Source organism: Eulemur rufifrons, chromosome 14, assembly GCF_041146395.1.
Source record: "Eulemur rufifrons isolate Redbay chromosome 14, OSU_ERuf_1, whole genome shotgun sequence".
Taxonomy (NCBI): domain Eukaryota; kingdom Metazoa; phylum Chordata; class Mammalia; order Primates; family Lemuridae; genus Eulemur; species Eulemur rufifrons.
In genome coordinates, this window is record NC_090996.1 from 10,951,605 (window position 1) to 10,972,106 (window position 20,502).

Below are 20,502 nucleotides of genomic sequence, written 5' to 3' on the forward strand. Positions count from 1 at the left end.
CACTGTTAAGTTATTCCAGTGACCAGACAGATGCAGGGGGGTGGTGTTACAACTCCAATTCGCCACTGGGGGAGAGGGGCAGATTGCATGAGAAGACAGGGCAGCTGGAAATGGGGAAGGGTCTTCTCTACTGTGCATAGGAGTCATGAGCAATTAATCTGATGAATTGTTCTTTGAATATTCTGGAAGACAAAACACATAGCTTAGAAAGAACAAACATGATTGTACCAAAGTTTTGGGCACAGAGAGTATGGAATGGTGGGAGGTCAAGTGGCTTGGTTCCTGTTGGCTGGCAGGGTCAGGGCAGAAGTTTAACAATGGAAAACTTGGGAGAACTTCAATTTCTTCATATTTTCACTGAGGATACCATGAAATACTAAATATTAAAACTTCTGACCACTTCTCTTTCCTTCAATCTCAAAAGAGAGAGGGCCCTGTAAAGGCTATGGTTAGAGCAATCCTGTCATTTAATGTCTAAATTGACATATTTCTGAATTATCCAGGAAAGACAGGTGTACACTGAGCCTGTCCAGGGTAGACTGGGGACATGTGGTCACTCAAGAATGGGACCTCCCTCAATCAATTTTGGTAGGATCTATTATTTTGTTATCTAATATGTTTTTACCTAGGAACATTCTCAGTTCTTACCTTTTAGAGAAATGCTCTTGCCCACAGGCCAATCCCAGATCATAGGAGTTGGGGGAAGTGGGCCTTTCAGGAGCCTTAGCAGAAGAGTGAGAGGAGAGATGTTCATGGCAACACAGAACATGGTCTTGCTGTTCTATAATGCGCTAAAGATCAATCAGTTCTTGGCATAGACTCTCTGCTGAGGCAATGTCTCCTTTCTTGAGTACCTAGGAGGAGTTACTTTTTCCACTCTTGTCCTGAAGAAGCATGGTGCTTACACCCCTGTTGTCATCCATACTCATTACACTGTCCTGTAGTTTCTCTGACTCTGGGTCTCTGTCCCTTGTGATTGAGCTCCTAGAGCTCAGGGGTGGGTCTAACTTGACTTAATGTCCCCACCACCCCCAGCACAGGGCCAGCTGCATCACTGGCACTTGATAATCACATCGTGAGTGAGTGGGATGGGAGATGATCCAGCAGGTAGTTCTGAAAGGCCATGGTTCTTGACATCTCCTGACAGTTCTCATGGATTTACACACACATCTTGCTGCATGTGTACTAGAAGAATGGTGAAACAGTGCTAATTTTAATTTTCCATGTCTTTCTCTACTCAGCATCTTTGGGGCCTACAGCATGGATGTGATCACGGGCACATCATTTGGAGTGAATATCGATTCCCTCAACAACCCACAGGATCCCTTTGTGGAAAAGACCAAGAAGCTCTTAAAAACTGATTTCTTAGATCCACTCCTTCTGTCAATAAGTATGTGGACTATTATTTCTTTTTCTCTCTCTTTTTTAAAATAACTACTTTATTGAGATATAATTCAAATACCATATAATTTACACACTTAAAATGGACATTTCAATGGGTTGATAGTACATTCAAACATATGTAAAACCATTACCATTGTCAACTTTAGAATATTTTCATCAACTCAGGAACATGTAAATTTTTTTTAATTTTCTTAACATTATTTTTTATTTTTATTTTTTATTTCAGAATATGATGGGGGTATAAACGTTTAGGTTACATATATTGCCTTGGCAGCACCCAAGTCAGAGCTACACATATGCTCAACACCCAGACAGTGCATACCTTACCCACTAGGTGTGAATATACCCATCTCCTTCTCCCCCTCCCACCTGTCTGACACCCAGTGATTATTACTCAATATGTGCACATTAGTGTTTATCAATTAGTACCAATTTGATGGTGAATATATGTGGTGCTTGCTTTTCCATTCTTGTGACACTTCACTTCAGAGAATGGGCTCCAGCTCCATCCAGGATAATACAAGAGGTATTAGTTCACCATAGTTTTTTGCGGCTGAGTAGTACTCCATGGTATACATATACCACATTTTATTAATCCACTCATATATTGATAGGCACGTGAGTTGTTTCCACATCTTTGCAATTGTGAATGGTGCTGCTACACACATTTGAGTGTAGATGTCATTTTTATATAATGTCTTTGTTTCCTTAGGATAGATGTCCAGTAGTGGAATTCCTGGATCAAATAATAGTTCCAATTTAGTTCTTTGGGGTATATCTACATTACTTTCTGCAGAGGCTGTATTAGTTTTCAGGCCCTCCAGGAATGTATGAGTGTTCCTATCTCTCCACATCCACGCCAACATTAGTTGTTTTTGGACTTTTTGATAAAAGCCATTCTCACTTGAGTTAAGTAACACCTCATTGTGGTTTTGATTTACATTTCCCTGATTATTAGAGATATTGAGCATTTTTCATATGTTTCTTGGCCATTACTCTATCTTGTTTTGAAAAGTTTCTGTTTATGCCTTTGTCCACTTTTTAATGTGGGTGGTTGATTTTTTTCTTGCTCATTTTCCTGATTTCTATTTAGATTCTCATTATCAGCCCTTTATCAGATGTATACCATGCAAATATTTTCTCCCATTCTGTAGGCTGTCAATTTGCTCTAGTGATACCTTCTGTGGCTGTGCAGAAATTTTTGATTTCATCAGTTACCATTTATTTCTTTTTGTTGATGCTGTGATTGCTTTTGAGGTCCTCTTCATAAATCGTTTCCCTAGGCCCATGTCTATAAAGTTTTCCCAGTGTTTTCTTGTAGAATTCATATAGTTTCATGCCTTAGGTTTAAGTCTGTTATCCATCATGACTTGATTTTTGTGAGTGGTGAAAGGTGTGGATCCTGTTTCAGGATTCTACAAGTGGCTATCCAATTTTCCCAGCACCATTTATAGAATGGGTATTCTTTTCCCCAATGTGTGTTTTCTCTGCTTTGTCACACATCAGATGGCTATAATGAGGATGGTTTTATGCCTGGGTTCTCAGTCCTGTTCCAATTGATCTTTGTATCTGTTCTTGTGCCAGTACCATGCTGTTTTGGTGACTATAGCCTGGTAAATTGATGCCTCCCAATTTGTTCTTTTTGCTTAAGGTTGATTTAATTGTATGGGGTCTTCTCTGGTTCCATGTGAAGTGTAGAATTATTTTTTCTAGATCTCTGAAAAATGATATTGGTAGTCTTAAAAGTGATTACATGGAATCTGTAGATCACTTGGGGTAGTGTAAACATTTTAACAATGTTGATTCTGCTGATCCATGAGCATGGTATGGTTTTCCATCTCTTTACGTCCTCTGCTATTTCCTTTCTCAGTGTTACATAGTTCTCCCTGTAGAGGTCTTTCACCTCCTTAGTTAAATATATTCCTACGTATTTTATTTTCTTTGTTAGTACTGTGAGAGGTATTGAATCCTTGATTTGGTTCTCAGTTTGACTGTTGTTAGCATACATGAATGCTATTGATTTTCTTACATTGATATACTAACCTGAGACTTTCTTCAACTTATTAATCAATTCCAGTAGACTCTTGGCAGAATCTTTGGGGATTTCTTTTTTTTTTTTTTTTTTTTTTTTTTGAGACAGAGTCTCACTCTGTTGCCCAGGCTAGAGTGAGTGCCGTGGCATCAGCCTAGCTCACAGTAACCTCAAACTCCTGAGCTCAAGCGATCCTCCTGTCTCAGCCTCCCGAGTAGCTGGGACTACAGGCATGCGCCACCATGCCCGGCTAATTTTTTTTTTTCTATATATATTTTTAGCTGTCCATATAATTTCTTTCTATTTTTAGTAGAGGTGGGGTCTTGCTCTTGCTCAGGCTGGTCTCGAACTCCTGAGCTCAAATGATCCACCCACCTCGGCCTCCCAGAGTGCTAGGATTACAGGCGTGAGCCACCGCGCCCGGCCTGGGGATTTCTAGATATAAGATTTTATCATCAGCAAAAATCAGTAGTTTGACCTCTTCTCCCATGTTGATGCCCTTTATTTCCTTCTCTTGTCTGGCTAAGCTTTCCAGCACTTCTATTCAAGTGGTGATAGAGCACACTGTGTCTGGTTCCAGTTCTAAGCAGGAATGCTTTCTTTGTTTCCCCATTCAATATAATGTTGGCTATGGGTTTGCCATATATGACTTTTAGCATTTTGAGGTAAATCCCATCTATGCCTATTTTGTTAAGTGTTCTTATCATAAAGGGTGCTGAATTTTGTAGAATGCTTTTTCTGCGTCTATTTGGAAGATCATATTGTCTTCACTTTTACTTCTGTTTATGTGGTGAAATACATTTATAGATATGCATATGTGGAACCATCCCAGTATCTCTGGGATGAAGCCCACTTGGTCATGATGGACTACTTTTTTGATGAGCAGCTAAATTCGATCTGCTAGGATTTTATTGAGGATTTTGCAGCAGTATTCATAAGTGATATTGGTCTGTAGTTTTCTTTTTTTGTTAAGTCCTTTCCTGGTTTTGGTATCACGGTGAAGAGGCTAAGAGGTCAGGGAATTTAATTCTTTTAATTTAATCCTCTCAGTAAAAATGCAGAAGAGGTCATTGATCTCACAGCTACAGTGGTGGCCCCTAAGTGTGGATGTGCCTTTGCCCAGTCATTGGTCTGGAAGATGAGCAAAGGTCATAGAGGGAAAGGCTCCTGCTTGAGAACCCTGAAGTCTATTGCTTCTCACGCTTGCAGAAAAAATTATAATTGCTCCAGGTAAATTTTGTGTTTTCATGATGGTTTTCTTTTTTTATCTCCTATAGCAATCTTTCCATTCCTTACCCCAATTTTTGAAGCATTAAATATCTCTATGTTTGCAAAAGATGTTACAAACTTTTTTAAAAATTCTGTAAAAAGGATGAAAGAAAGTCGCCTCCAAGATAAACAAAAGGTAAAATCTGGTGGTGGTTACATGAAGAGGTTCACGTTTTGACAATTTGGGAAATTGCATTCTTATAATCTGGGCATTTATATGTATTTTTTAGAGGAAGACAGAAAAGTAAAGAAGAAAGGAATTCATATTATAGGAATGAAGAAGGTGGAGGATGGGAGACAGATATAAGAATGAGACAGACTTTATCTAAAATTAGCATCAGGCACAGTAATTAATATTACATAGCATAAATGTTGGTGAGAAAATACCTAATCCCTTCAATAAATTGTCAAAGGAAAATGATTACTCTTTAACAATGATTTTTCTGCTATTTTAATTTCCCAACATCACAGACTAGTAAGGAATCATTTCAAGTTATTTCTGACATTCTCCGAGGAAAGCACTCTGGCTACCTGCTTAGTATAGCGTATGTTAAATATGAGCATGCTCAATGGACATATGTGGGCCCGGGTCTTCTCTGAGCTTGGGGCTGCAAGCTGGCTGACTCAGCTTTGGCCTCATGAGGCCTGCAGACCAGGCCAAGGCTGCCTACAGGTCACAGAGGTGGACCTGGGTACCTAGATGTCACTGAAGATTGTACTGAGTTCTGGGAGGGTGGAGCACTTGAAAATGCTACCACAAAAAAACTGCGAAGAAGCTCTGAAATTGTCAGAGGATTAATCTATGTGACCACTGGTTCAGAATGAAGGCCTCGGAACAAAAAGAACTTCAGTCCTGAGCAAGCAGGTGTGATACGGAAAGGAGCAGGCAACTCTTAGGCCAGGAACGGTGTTCAAAAGCCAGAGAAGCAAAGGAACAGGAAGGACACAGACCAAAAATGACAGCTGGAATTCTCCCAGGGAAACACCCTCCCCTCCAGGGTCTTAGACAGATGTTTTTGTTCACTGATGATTCAGGCAACACCTGTCGGACTCTGGACTTCAGGGGCCCATATTTTCAGAAGAGAGGCTGAGGACTGTACTCCTTATTTGCTTCTGACCTCATGAATCACTTTCTGTCACTGAAATTTCTCTTTCTCCTTCCAGCACCGAGTAGATTTCCTTCAGCTGATGATTGACTCCCAGAATTCGAAAGAAACTGAGTCCCATAAAGGTAAGCAACGGGACTTCTAGGGATTCCTTTTGCACAATCCCAGAGGGAGAGGCTTCTTCTGAAAATGTGCAGGAAGCTTACCAGGAAGAGGAGAATTTCTGCCACACTGCAGACTGATACAGATTGAAATATTCAAATGGTAGTTTGATGTACCTTCTAGAAGCACACAGGAATAGCCATTTTCAAAGCAAGAAGGGCAGCCCTGAACAAGGCTGTCATGCCTGGAAGTCCTCCAGGGGTCTGTGGATCACCTACATCAGAACAAATGAAGGTTCTCAGCCTCCTGCAGATCCACTGAGTCAGAACCTCTGCCAAGAAATTTATATCTAACATCAAATCAGGAGGCACACTGGCCCAGTCAGGGTGATTTTTAACTAGGACTACTTGGTGAAAGTGTGCTCACAACCTCAATCTACTGTAAACATTTATTTTTCTCTTTATAATGAGTAAGTAACCTACGGGGAAACATTTTAGACTACATGAATATCCTATTCCTCCTAACCTTTCACCAACTAGTTTCACCATCGATGGATCATTCTGACTCAAATTATAATAACTATGATGGTGGCAAAATAAAGATCATGGTCAGTTTCAAGCTTCAAAAGTTTAACAACCATCTCACAAAAGTCCTGAATATTTAACAATTGGTTCTCTAGAGCAAGGATGGACTTGCTCCAGCACAGTACTGTACATGTGTCTATGTGTACATCTATTCTATCATCTGTCTATCCATTATCTACCTATCTATCATCAATCCTTCTATCCCAATCCAACTTTCTGTGAAGAAGGAAATAGTCTATCATTTCCCTGTTCAGTACAGTAACCACTGGACACGTGGGGCTATTGGGCACTGAACATGTGGCTACAGCCATTCAAGAAGAATTTTAACATATATTTAATTTTAATTAACTAAAATTTAAGTTTAAACAGGTACATGTGTCTAGTGGTTATCTCACTGAAGAGGAGAGCTCTAAACTTTGCAATTATAGCACAAGTTCAAGTCGGTTTCATGGGGTTGATGCTACTGGCATAAAAATTTGATAGTTATATTTACCCACTGAAGGATCACAGAACTATCACTGGAAAAATCACAACTGTATAGACACTTCTCACATTCGTTTTATATTGTTTTTAGTAATGAATTACATGGGTGGGGTGGGCACCATGTGTATTTCAGTAGTTTGGGTATATAAAGGTCCTTATCCAGTCCCGGTGAAACAGTCCAAACCCTGACTCTGCTCTGCTTCTCTCTAGAGAAAAAAAATCAAAAAGGAGCCCAACCTGAAATCATAAAGGCTTATGCTATTTCAGTGCCATTCATCAGACTAGGGTCAATCACCACCCTTTGAGCTTTTTGTCTAATTCTGTAGTTTCTGTACATCCTGAGATAGTCCGTTTTGAAAAACTGTACCCTAGACCTTCTAGTACCCGATGCCTCTCAATGGTAAAATCCATGTTTCTCAGGCACACAAATCACTACGTCTCCTTAATTTTCAGGTACAGATTCTGCAGGTCTAGGTGGGGCTTTAGATTCTGCATTTATAATAAGCTACCAGATCCTGTTGATGCTGCTGGTCCACGGACCACACTTGGAGTAGCAAGAGTTTATCTGTAGCCCAATATTGTTCCCTTAAGTTCACTTAACCATGTGTAGAGAAAAGATCCTTCAATTTTCCCTGAAGCCTCAGTATTGCAAATTCTCAAAAATTTTCAACGTGCATTGTAACTAATATACCTTAAAATTTTCCTGGCACACAAGGCTACCGTATGTTTCACTTATAGCTGAAGTACTTCTATGAACATCCAAGGGACAACCCATAACACTGAGTATGTTAGCCAGAAATGCTCTCTGGAAATAGCCCAGATGTGTTGGTGGTGAGGACAGCATAATGAGGAGTGGATGGGCCACAATCATATACAGCTCGAGATAAACTGGGTTAATACAATGTTGCCTTGTTCAGGCTCTATAATATGACATCAGAAGGAAAACCACTCCCAGAGTCACTCTGAGTTACTTTTCCACTCTTTTCCCTAGGGATTTGGGAGCTCACTTGGATTTTTCTTCCTGTAAACTGTGATCTGCTATATTGACCTGCTTTACCTAACATATCCTTTCTCTCCTTTCAGTTCTGTCTGATATGGAGATCATAGCCCAGTCAATTATCTTCATTTTTGCTGGCTACGAGACCACTAGCAGTGTTCTTTCCTTCATTATGTATGCACTGGCCACTCACCCTGACGTCCAGCAGAAACTGCAGAAGGAGATTGATGTGGCTTTGCCCAATAAGGTGAGCGAATGACACCTGGAGAGGGAGGGAGGAGGTGAAGCCTTAGCAAGAAACCTAAACTTTTGTACCCCCATAATATGCTGAAATAAAAAAATTAAAAATAAAATAATAATATTAAAAAAACAAAAAAAGGATGCCTGCTCACCACTTCCTAGAAGGTGTTTTTCCAAATGTGTTAGCCTTGATTTTTTTCACAGACACTATTTAGGAAGGCTCTAAAGAGGAAAAGGAAGGGAGAAATACAGTTAATGGACGCTGCTCCCAGAAATACAAGACATTTGTAAAACAGTGCTGGTCCTCATGCATCCATGGCATCTATGATCAGTTACAACAATAAGGAAAAAAATCAAGCATACCTTAGTGGCATCTAAAAATACTCACTTATTGCTCACACATGTCTGGAGAGATAGTTTAGCAGGCTTTTGTCTGTCTCTTGTCTGACCATGCCTGGCCTTAGGTGCACTGGGCAGGTGGACTCAGTCTGCCCAACACCTGTCTCATGCTGCAGTCATGGAGCTAGTGGTGAAGAAGCCAAGTAGGAACCAGGGTTTCTGGCTCCTGTGGAATCTCTTAACCTCTACACTATTGCCTCCAAATACAAGATGAAGTGCTAGGGATATATCACCCACACTCTCTTCAGATCTCTGCCCAACTGGGATCCTTTGTGGTGTGAAGAGACCTGGCCTCTGGGGCTGGCAAGGCTGGTCTGGCAGTGAGATGAACACAAAGGGATCTTTTTTAGAGCTGATAGTCAAGCCCTTAAGTAGCAAGTAGTAGACTGTTTGAGCAAGAGGGGATGGGGCTGAATGTGGGATTTCTATCCCCTTTATAACTTTTACTAGAATTAAAATTGTGTACACTGGGAGCTTCCAATCTTAACCTTCTTTTGTGCTGTTTGGGTTAGAGATAGACTAGTTTATCCTCAAGTTATTTATAGAGCTTGTTATAGTGTTTCTACCGACATTTTATATATATAATCAAAAGGGTCACCAAGCAGGATTTCCAACTAAAAAGCCTTATATGGAACAGGGGGATTTGCTCTTTACATGCTCTTTCCCTTTCATGGGTACACATGTGGCCTCATTTTTGCAAGATGACATTGACTTTGACACCTTGTAGTGAAATGTATGTTCCTCCTCCTTTATTCACATTTGTTCACGAGAGAACAAAAGGCACTATGTGGTGATGCTCAGGATTTCAGTCCCTGCGTAGGGGATATCCCCGCAGGTCTCCCATATCTGTAACATCTCCACATGTCTAATGGGACATTGAGCAGATCATGCTCTTGATAGTTATTAAAATGCCCTATGGATGTGAAGGTCCTTTGCCAATATCTTTCTTTTGATCCCCCAACACTTCAATAATATTCAATACACTGCATTGACAGTTAATTCCAAGTCTCAATTTATTAAAATATGGGCTTTTTTTCTTCCCAGACACCTGCCACCTATGATGCCCTGGTACAGATGGAGTATCTTGACATGGTGGTGAATGAAACTCTCAGATTATTCCCCATTGCTGCAAGAATTGAGAGGGTCTGTAAGAAAGATGTTGAAATCAAGGGAGTGTTCATTCCCAAAGGGGTAGTGGTGTTCATACCAACTTATGCCCTTCACCGAGACCCAAAGTACTGGCCAGAGCCTGAGGAGTTCCGCCCTGAAAGGTACAAGGCCCCTGGGAAAGGGAGCCCACCCTGAACCAGGCTGGTTCAAGCATATTTTCACATCTCTTAGTGTACATAATAATCATGTGCTGTACAATGATGTTCTTGTAAGTCTTATTTGTACAAATCTTCTATTAAAAAGTATTAATTGTGAAAGTTTATAAACCATAGACTAATAAAAGGAAAACTATAGCCACACACAGTCAAAACACCAGAGGATAAGCCTCAGTAATTATGTGATGTATGCCGATTCATATTTTTCTATGCATATGTAACTTTTTCAAAACTAGAGTGTTATCATGTTTTATTTAGGTTTGAACTGCTTCTTAGTTCATTTAAGAGTAAACTATAAACTATCCACTATCCTTTTTAACTATATATTTTTGGTATGGATTTGCCATAATTCATTTCACCCCTGTTTTATTTTAATATAGGCTTTTTATTCCTTTCAGCTCTTCCGTGCTGTTGCCTATATCTCTCTGACATGACCACCAGCCTTAACAAATGTTTCCACATTCCTTTGTGTTCAACATTGGTTGCTGTTTCCTCAAGGGTAATTGTAAAGGAGCAGGGTGAGGACCTAAGAAGTCCTCACCTCTGTGGGTGTAAGCCACTCCATTGAGGACAGAGGAGAGCACAGGTCTTCCTGGTCCTGTCTGAGGCTGCAGTCCTGGGCCAGTTCCCTTGTACTCTCAGTGGTCAGTGACTCTTCCAAGGCATAGTCACCAGCTCTCTAGACCTCTCAGACATTGCAGCAGGCTGCTCTGGGAATACAGTGCCAAGACTCTGCATGGGAACTCTGTAAATAGCTGATGTCTTTTCATTATTCTATTGGTAAGCAAAGTTAAGAATACAGTTTTTAGGGCACTGGCTGGTGAGTCAGGAGGCCTGAGAGCTAGACTTTTATTGACCGATCACTACAAGCCTGATGATGGCAGGGAGCTTTTCTTGCTGGCCGTGGTGTCCCTTGGGCTACCATGGAGTCTGCACATATGTATTGGAAGAGTTATCAGAATTGACCACGTCCTCTGTTTTCTGGAGCAGCAGAATTCTGTGTTTCTTTGAACCTGAACAATTCAACCTCCTCTAGCTGCAAAAACAGAAAATCATAGACCACTCACTGTACTCCCCTTTGATTCATTCTGTCACCAAACAGAGAGTAAGTGCTTACTGAGTGTCAGGAACTGGGCCAGGATGTGAGACATCCAAACTTTTAAAAAAAAAAAAAAAATCTATTAAGGAGGATGTTTCACATATATGCATGTATATTCTATAGAAATAAGTCTATAGACTACTTTTAATCCATCTGCATGTACCTATCACCTGCCATAAAAATGATCACTGTGTGTCAGCTGCCCCATCCACACAGCACCACAACCATCTTCCAAACTCCTGCTATTTTCAAGAAATCACCTTTAAATATTTCAGAATGCTCTCCAAAATATAAGGACTTCTTTTAAAACACAACGCCACAATGTCATTATCACTTTACCCACAACAACACCTTTTCTTCATATAATATAGGGAGGAATCAATTTGAACAAAATACAGGTCTAACTTTCAAAGAATTTATAGCCTAGAGGAACAGATAGACAAGGAAAGCTGTGATTTATGGGAGAGTAGCATCAAATCCCCATGTAAATTACCTGACTTAAATTATTCTATATGGCAGAAAGAGAGGGGGTGGAGATTGAGCGGTAAGGAGGAGGAAGACAAGAAGGAGGAGGAGGGGGAGGGGAAGGAGGAGGAGAAGGAGCCTGAGGGGGAAGAGAGGGAGGAGGAGGACTATGAAGAAAAGGAGAAGAAGAAGAAAGAGAAGGAGAAGGAGAAGGAGAAGAAAAAGAAGAAGGAGAAGACAGGGAAGAGGAGAAGGCAGCGGGAGATTTAGGAAGAAAAGAAAGCAGAGAGGCGAGGAGAAGGAAAATGAAGAAGCCCAGATTAAGCAGTGGTAGATATTTTCTCCTGTTCTTTCCCCAATGTACATAGGACCAATGTAAGTATGATTTGAGGCAGGAAACTACTTTTCCATTAATCATTCTTATTACTTTTGTGCCTTTTAGAGTGTGAGCACATCACAAACATATAATTTTAGTTATATAATATATAATATAATTTAATATAATATAATTATAAGGAATATAATTTTAGTAGTTAGACGTAAGTTTTTAAAACGGTACTCATCTCATCTCAACAAAACGGACAGCTCCTACAGGATAAGGAGAATGGAAAGGATCTATAGCTTACAATTTTCATAGCAAAATAACCATAGCAAGATTGCCATGACTAACTCATCAGAGTATTGTTTACCACTGCTGGTGGGGACAAGAGGTCTAAGTCAGAACTCTTAACAGATAGCCTTTGTGGTTTCTCTCTCATTAACTTTTTTATCTACTACTGTGGAGCCAGGTTCAGCAAGAAGAACAAGGACAACATAGATCCTTACTTATACCTGCCCTTTGGAGCCGGACCCCGAAACTGCATTGGCATGAGGTTTGCTCTCATGAACATGAAACTTGCTCTCGTCAAAATACTGCAGAACTTCTCCTTCCAACCTTGTAAAGAAACACAGGTCAGTAAACTTTCTGTATAAATAATGTTTTATTGGTAATTTTGTTTACTGTGGAGTCTATATTAAAAAAAGAATATGCTTGTTCATCTTTTTAGTAATTTATTTTATGGGGCAAATAATATATTTGGAGCCATCAATGATCTTTAAGGGTGCTTCAGTTCTGCAGTTCAAAACATGGCTTTATAATGACCAAACTATCTTTCTTTATTGATCATCTAAAGTCAATGCAGATTAGTATGACATGTGTATGTCCAGTCTCTATAACATAGCCAAATAGCAGAGGAAAGACAAAATTTCAAAAAAATAATAATAATTATGTCAAATCTATTTGAACTTGAGCAAGAGTTAAATTCAGTGTCCTATAAATGGGAAAGATAAGGAAGTGTTTTGCACAATCACACAGTGCAATAAATATCTCATCCTGACTTTCGAGGGCTGCTTTCCTCCACACGAACTTACTTACAGAAGCTCTCTCGTGACAGTGTTTCTCAACCACTGGCACCACACTGGAATCACCAGGGAGCTTTAAAAAATAAATCTGCCTTGGGTCATCTCAGAAATTCTAAAATAATTGACCCAGAATGGCTTTAAAAGATCCCCCATTGGTTCTCATTCGAAGCCAAGTTGGAAAATCACTGATTTAAGACACTTCTGCCAGATATGAAGGGTCCCACAGACTAAGGCCATTCTGAATGTTTGAATTCACCGTTTAGGTGCCCTGCTCCATATCAGGTTGGCTCTTTTTCAACCAATTAATAACTTCATAAATATTCTTTCCACTCTCCTCCTTTTTCTATACTCATCTTTCAATTGTTAGTTCAAACTCCAAATCCCTCCAAAGAATCTTCCGTACCTAATCCAGGATCCACTCTCTGCTCTGTTTTTGGTTACTACAGGATCTTATCACCACCTAATTTTATACCTTTGTCATTAATCATCCAGTTCTGTTCTCTATATTTTCTCAGTATCTCAGAATACCTTTGCCACTCCCTTAACTGTATCACCTCATTTTATTGCTTTCATAAAATCAGAATGGTGTCTTGATGAAGACATCATCCACTGTGAATGTTCAGTAAATGTTTAAGGAGTGATTTGCAGTTTACTTGGATGTCATGGATACAAACTTTAAGCTTTTTAATTTTAAAATTTAACAAATGACATTTGTGTCTGTGTGTCCATCTGTCTTTCTGCAAAGAAAATATGTTTATTCCATTTGAAATTAAAAATAATTAGGTGTTGCAGTTAGAGAAATACTTGGGTATTTCATGTGAAGACCTTCAAGAACAATTGTCATTAATTCATATGAACCAAGGCACTAAAAGTCTTATTTCTAGACTCATGCATTCCATATGCAACTCCTCCCCTAATGTAGGCTTTTAGCATGGGAGAGGATGAGGATGGAAATAGTTCCTTCTTATTTGTGGGTTTAGGGCAGCTGTGTAGCTGTCCGGTAAGTGTCTACAGATAGAAGGCTCAGGTCCGAGAGAAAGCTGGCTGCTGTCATGCCTGGGCCGGGGAAGATACTCCAAGGCAAGCTCCCAGCCATCTACAGGCTGGCATTTCTCAATCCCCATGACAATGTGTTTGCCCTGCAGTTAACTAAGATCAGAAGGTTACTCTGTTGGTGGCTCCCCCATCATGGAAGGAGTGATTCAGTGAGAATTGTGCCCAAAGTATTAATCAAAATGCTGTAGAACGTGAGGAGTTCCCCTTATGCATTACATTTGAAAAAACTGGAGCAGATATTAGAAAACAAAAGCATAATACTTTCTAAAGGCAACTTCCCATCATTATACTGCATGGTTTCACTTGAGAGGAGTTACTGGATTGATTAGAATTCAAAGACTGCCCATGTGATTAAAGTGCATAATAACTACTCAGGATAACTTTGCAAAATTAAACATATACAAAATGACCTTTATATGGCTGTTCAAAAATATTTTGCTGTAATGCCTAAGAATTTGAAATAAATTTTTAGGACTCATTCATTTTACATAAAATTTGATTAAAAAAAATTCAGGCTAACTGGAGTTTGTCTCAGACCTGGCACAAAATAGGTGCTCAATAAATATTGTATTAAATGATGGCTGGAAGAATGCTTTCAGTATCCAGTCTTCACACAGCTTATAGAATAAGTATATAGAATACAAGATATATGATGTTAAAAGTAGCTTTTATAAATTTGCAAAGCATTATTGTCCTTAATGTATCTTTTCTGCTTTTCTTCTATCTTTTCTTCATGTGCTTCATTTATTGCTTCTCAATATGTTTGTTTAACTGTTGCAGATCCCCATGAAATTAAGCCGAAAGGGATTGCTTCAACCAGAAAAACCTATTGTTCTAAAGGTTGAGTCAAGAGATGGGACCGAAAGTTGAGCCTGAATTTCCCTAAGGACTTCTGCTTTGTTCTTCTAGAAACATCTAAGAACACCAGAGACCCCAATTTACATTGTAAATGAAATGCAGAAATGAAGAAGAGCTTAACCTAGGACACTTGATGAATTACTAGGAAGTCTGTACATTCATTGTGCTCTCTCAGTGTCTTTGGAAGAGTGTATATTGTGTGATATAAAGGAGGTGACTAAACCAAAGCTATATATGTGAATTCCAATTCTCTGGTCTTCATAGGACAATCTCCACCCACCCCCAGTTAGTACCATTGACTCCCTCTCCGCTCTCATAAGAAAATAAATATTTCTTAACAATTTTATCAAGAATTGTTTGATGAAAGTAAACATTATTGTGGTGCTATAATCATGGCATTTGTACCACCTTTTTTATTTGTAATATTCTATAATAAGTATTACACTGAGAAAACCAATAAACATTTCTTTACAAAATTATTATCTGATGCCTTCATGCACATTAAGGACTGAGTGATGGAGAACCAGCAGCTAAGAATTTTTTGTCATCATAATCACTGGTTCCATGGGCCTATTTCAAAACTCCAATTTGATTATTAACATAGGTCAGAGTTAAGCCATTGTGACTTTTCCTATTGCTTAGAATGTATAGTCATAGTTTAATTTTACCTTTTGAAGCACAAATTTTTGTAACACTCACAGGAGGAACTTATTATTATACTATTAGTTGTGATTTAATATCTTAATCCCATCTCCCCTGATGTTTCTGGAAGGCAGGAAGCATGGTTTCTTATATCTCTTGTAGTCCATCTTCAACTTCCAAATGTCTAAGCACAATAAACACTGAATAAGAAATTGTCAGTTGGTCAATTGGTTTGGCAGCACAGCTAAAAGCATTCATCAGTCTCAGCTGGTATCAGATAGTGCACTGTGTTCTTACTTTTCCTTTCTGCTCCTACCTCCTCTCTGGGTAGCTGGAGAGCCCTAGGAGGATGAACTTGGAGGCCCTCAGGTAGTTCCCTTCCTCTCATCACCAATTCTAGCTACCTTGGTTCTATGCTGATGCTGGGGATGGAGCAGGTCAGGGCAGCCTGGACAGAAGGGTCTGCTGACTGGGATGGCTCAGCCAGTGCTTCTGCTTGGGCTTTACCCAGGAAAGGCCTCAGCTCTGGAGGGTGATTACAGACAGGTGGGAGTTGCCCCTGCAGATACCAAATGTTTGTTTTATTCATTCTGGCAATCTGTGCCTTTTGATTGGGGGGTTAATTGATATACTTTTAAAGTGTAGAAAAGGACATATTATTGTGATTCTATTTGTCTTCTGAATAGCTTTCTTTGTCCCTAATTTCCATCCCTACTATCTTCTTTTGTGTCTGGTTGCTATTTCATAGTAGTAAGTTTTGATTCTCTTCTCATTTTCTATTGTGTATATTCTGTAGAAATGTTCTCTGTGGTTACCTGGGGGTTACATAAAACATCCTAAATTTGTAATAATCTGTTTTAAATTAATTACAACTTAACTGCAATTGCATTAAAAACCTCTACTCTTTCACAGCTCTGCACCTCCCCGTTATGTTATTGATGTCATAAATTACATTTTTATATATTATGCACCCATTAACATCGGCTTATTATTTTTATGCTTTGTCTTTTACATCCTAGAAAAGAATAGAAAGTGGACCTAAAAGCAAAAATTGCAATAATACAGGTTTTTAGATTCATGCATGTACTTAATATTACCTAAGAATTCTATATTTTCATGATTTCCAGTCACTGTCTAACAAAAAAAAAAAAAAAAGATTCCACCTGTTCCAGCCCCTCAGAGTGCCATAACAACAGAATTCTACACAGCTCCTGCCAACTTTCTAAAAATATTTGAAAAATTATGGCTGTTCTCTTTGCTAAAGTAAGTTTACCAGCATTAGATTTCATTGATTAAAGTCCCACAGATAATTTAATGGATATAGACCTATTATGTTTCAGCCATCTTCCACAGGACTTTTCTTTGGCAAATATAATTCCTGGGCATGCAACTATCTGCCTTTTAGGTTCTAATTCAATGTACATATTCTGAGAGAATTGAAGCTGTCAAAGAAATCTTGACATTTAGTGGCAGGCACTAAAGTTGACCTTACCACTGTGTCCCTGGGATGAGCTGATTTCATATTCTCAACCTGCCTAAAGTAGCCTGCCTGGTCATAATCTGAACTTCCTAAGGTTCATGTACTCAGCAGAGGGCATTGTTTAATATTCAAGAGGATTATGCCAGCAAGGTGGTGCTGTAGAAAAAGATCAGATATGTGCCCTCATTGGTGGGGGTTTTTGAATTGCAACATAGTCTATTAATAGCTGGCTGCTGATCTCAGCCATCATGTCTGCATTTTATCTCTGTCTTCAAAGTCTGCAACCGTGGAAGTTTTCAACTTAGCTCATAGAATCCTGCATGCTAAGAACATGTAATTCAACAGTCAGATGGGGAAGCTAAGAGTAAAAGGGTCTTGCCCATGGTCAAGAGAGTGAATGACAGATTTGGTGTGGGACTCTGCGGTCTGAACTCCTGTGATGACTTCATTCCAACAATACTGTTCCAGTTGTCCCTTCATTTCCACCTAACCTCATGCCTGGTCTTCGCGGTCTGCCTACTCCAGTGAACCCTTCCTTAGGACACACCGTGGCTCAGAGACCTTCTGTGACCCTTGACTGCATTCTTTAAATGAATGCTTAGTCTCTGTTTACAAAGCTGTTCTCGGAGAAGCTAATAGGGCCTGGGCCTTGTACACTTGGTTATCGCCTTCTTCTGACATCCATTGTCCACCTCTGATGGTGACCCCTGCTTCAAAAGAACTGAAGCAGAAGGTCAGATTAGATCCCCAGCTGACCTTGGAGAGCCCACTCAAGCTGCTGCCTGCTCTCTCCATCTCCTTTGGTCATACCTCCAGATACGTCTCTCTGTTCCAACCCAATAATCCTGCACGTCGTCTCCCTGCAGAGACTTTGCCCTCAGGAGTGTGCTGGACTCCACAGAGAGACCTGAAGGCTCTGGAGGGTGCCTTGCAGAAAGCTCTGGAACAGGCAATGAAGGCAGCATTACAGCTGACAGAACAGAATAGAAAGGCTGTTCTTAGAAAGACCCTCACTGCCATCCAGTTGGAGAAGCACATATTCCTAAGCTCTCTTGCCAGGCGTGGTGCTTTGTGGCAAAGAAATAAAAACAGTCTTACTCCTATCACAATTTATAATCCTTATCTGTAAGTTCATTGTCCTGAGAGCATTGGGGTATATGCTCTAAGCAAAATGGGTCAAGTAATGGAAAACTAACATTCAGTTATGCATCTATTGTAGCAGAAGTTTGTGGTACCCTACACACATCCCTGCAGATGGCTTCCATGTTTTGGCCACTGTCTGCCCACTGGCATGTACCTGGCTCACTGAGGGACAGGCAGAAAGAGCCACGTGGTGAATGTCCAAAAGAACAATCCTTCACAGATAAAGACTGAAAATTAGTTGAAAAACAGATGAATTGGCCCCTTCAAGCCAATTCCGAGGCATCTTCCACATAGTCAACCACAGGGTCCCCAATATGAGGGGATTAGTGCTCCAGCTGCCTGTAGCACTAACATGCTCATTAACATACATTGTATTTGCTTTCCTGACTTCCTTGAGTCACATCTCCATCCTCTCAAAACTGCTTCCTGGGATCACCTTCCAAAGAAACTATTTACATCCAAATTTTTGTCTCAGGGTCTGCTTTTGGGGGTGAATCAAACTAAAAGCCCTATCATGTCCAGGAGTCTTACATTCATTCTGTCAGTTACTTTTCACACAAGCCATCAAATCCTTTTTGCCATGGGGATATTGAGGTTCAGAGAGGTTTAACAGATTCCTCAGTGTCACGCAGCAAATAAGGGTCAAATGAGGATTTGAGATCATTCCTGTGTGGCTTCTAAGCCTCTCTTATTTCTGCCATTTCAGGCTGCTTCAGATAAAACCCTTGTGTGGAGCTTCCCAGACCTAACCCCTGGGTCAATACTTCCTTCACATGTGTGACCTTGGTAGTTTTTGGTCTAAATCTCATTTGCATTTCCACCTCGCAAATTTTGCACCAGCTATTCTCTTAGCCTAAAATGTTCTTCCTCCAGTTTCTCTCTGTATCAGGAGTCCCCAACCCCCAGTTTTAATGCTTCTCTAGAAGGACTCACAGAACTCAGTAAAGTTGTTATATTCATGGTTATGGAATATTACAGCAAAAGGATACAGGTTAAAATTAGCAAAGATAAAAGGCACATAGGGCACAAGCTTCTAGTTTTTCTCACACAATGTAGCACAGAGAGCCCTTAATTCCCCCAGCAATTATGTGTGACAATACGTACATGTGTTGTCAATGAGAGAAGCTCATCTGAACCTTCACATTCAGGGTTTCTGTTGGGGGTTGGGGGTCAGTCATGTAGTCATGGAGCACACGTATGGGTGACTTTATTCAGACTCCAGACCCTATAGAGGTCATACTGAAAATAGCACAGCCCGAGACATCCACCCTAAATCATACTGTTACCAAAAACTATCTGGCATGGCCCATGGCTCCCAGATATACAAAGATACTCTTATCAGGTAGGATGTTCCAAAAACTTAAAGCTTATCTTCCTAGGTGGTCAGAGGCCAGTTATTTCTTTGGAATGTGCAGAGTTAGGATAGCCCAGGCCTGCTGCACTAATCCTCTGCTGCACACTCTCATAGATCTTTCTTGTCATTCAAGACTCAGTACAATCATTATCTCCTCAGAAAGTCCTTTGCCAACCAACCAGCTTGAACTAGTTACTCTCCATCATTTCCTGTCATTGTCCCTTGGTTTGTTTTCATCACTGCTCTTTGGAAAACTGTATATTTTCTAGTTTGATTATCTATGTCCACCCTCTAAAATGTAATCTCTTTGACAGTAGGGAGTGTTGATTGTATTGTGTCTCAAATGCCAGGAACAGACAATGCAAAGAACGGGAACTTCAAAAAAAATGTTCATAAATACTTTTTGATGAATGAAGGAATCTGGGCAATGCACTGCTTTCAAATATCTTTTCTAGCTCCAAAATTGGTGATTTTATTGTTGTATGAGCTATGAGCTGCAGTGGGCTTCAGATCTAGATCTGCAAGTCTGGCTCATTTTTGCTCAGGCTGAGCCTGGCACCTGCCACTTAGCTGCCTCACCAGAGATGCTGGCTCAATATGAAGGAAGTTCAACTCATGGCTGAGAGAGGAAAAGAGTTACAGTAACCCCAAATTACATAATGTATTTTCTTTTCAACAATAAGAATTATTGATTCATATTTTTCTAACCAGATTTTGAATTCTTATAAGAAAAAACTATTTTTCCTATGATTATTTTACCTGAAAGTTCTCAAGGTAGGGTTGAGCAAGAGCTGGTAGCTTCTTTAGAAAGCTTGTTGAATGCATGATGTCATCCCTTCTCTGATGCCTCATGCCTCTCATGCTCTCCCGGGGCATTCCCGACACCTCCCTTCCCTCTTTTTCTCTTATTTTGCTTATGTGACTTGGGAAACATACTATTTTCCTCACGGGCAATTGCTCCTATTTTTTTTTTTTTTTTTTTAGCTCTTTCACAATAAACTGGCTCTTCCTGAGATTACAAGCAAGTCTCTCCCCCAAGAGCTGTGGCTCTCTGATAACTTAA

At 39.9% G+C, this 20,502-nt stretch overlaps 1 protein-coding gene across 2 annotated transcripts in view; it reads left to right on the forward strand.

Annotated features, from left to right (window-relative positions):
* The window catches only part of LOC138394477 (cytochrome P450 3A4-like), a 72,210-nt gene that overhangs the window by 10,346 nt on the left and 41,362 nt on the right, over positions 1-20,502 (forward strand). Inside the window, exons 5-11 of one of the 2 annotated variants that reach the window (XM_069486484.1) lie at positions 1,242-1,390; positions 4,714-4,841; positions 5,870-5,936; positions 8,064-8,224; positions 9,661-9,887; positions 12,294-12,456; positions 14,743-16,296. In XM_069486484.1, the coding sequence (XP_069342585.1) occupies positions 1,242-1,390; positions 4,714-4,841; positions 5,870-5,936; positions 8,064-8,224; positions 9,661-9,887; positions 12,294-12,456; positions 14,743-14,832 (985 nt within the window). In that variant the 3' untranslated portion in view covers positions 14,833-16,296. Of the gene's footprint in view, positions 1-1,241; positions 1,391-4,713; positions 4,842-5,869; positions 5,937-8,063; positions 8,225-9,660; positions 9,888-12,293; positions 12,457-14,742; positions 16,297-20,502 lie in introns of those variants that run through there. The other variant, XM_069486481.1, reaches the window with a different exon arrangement.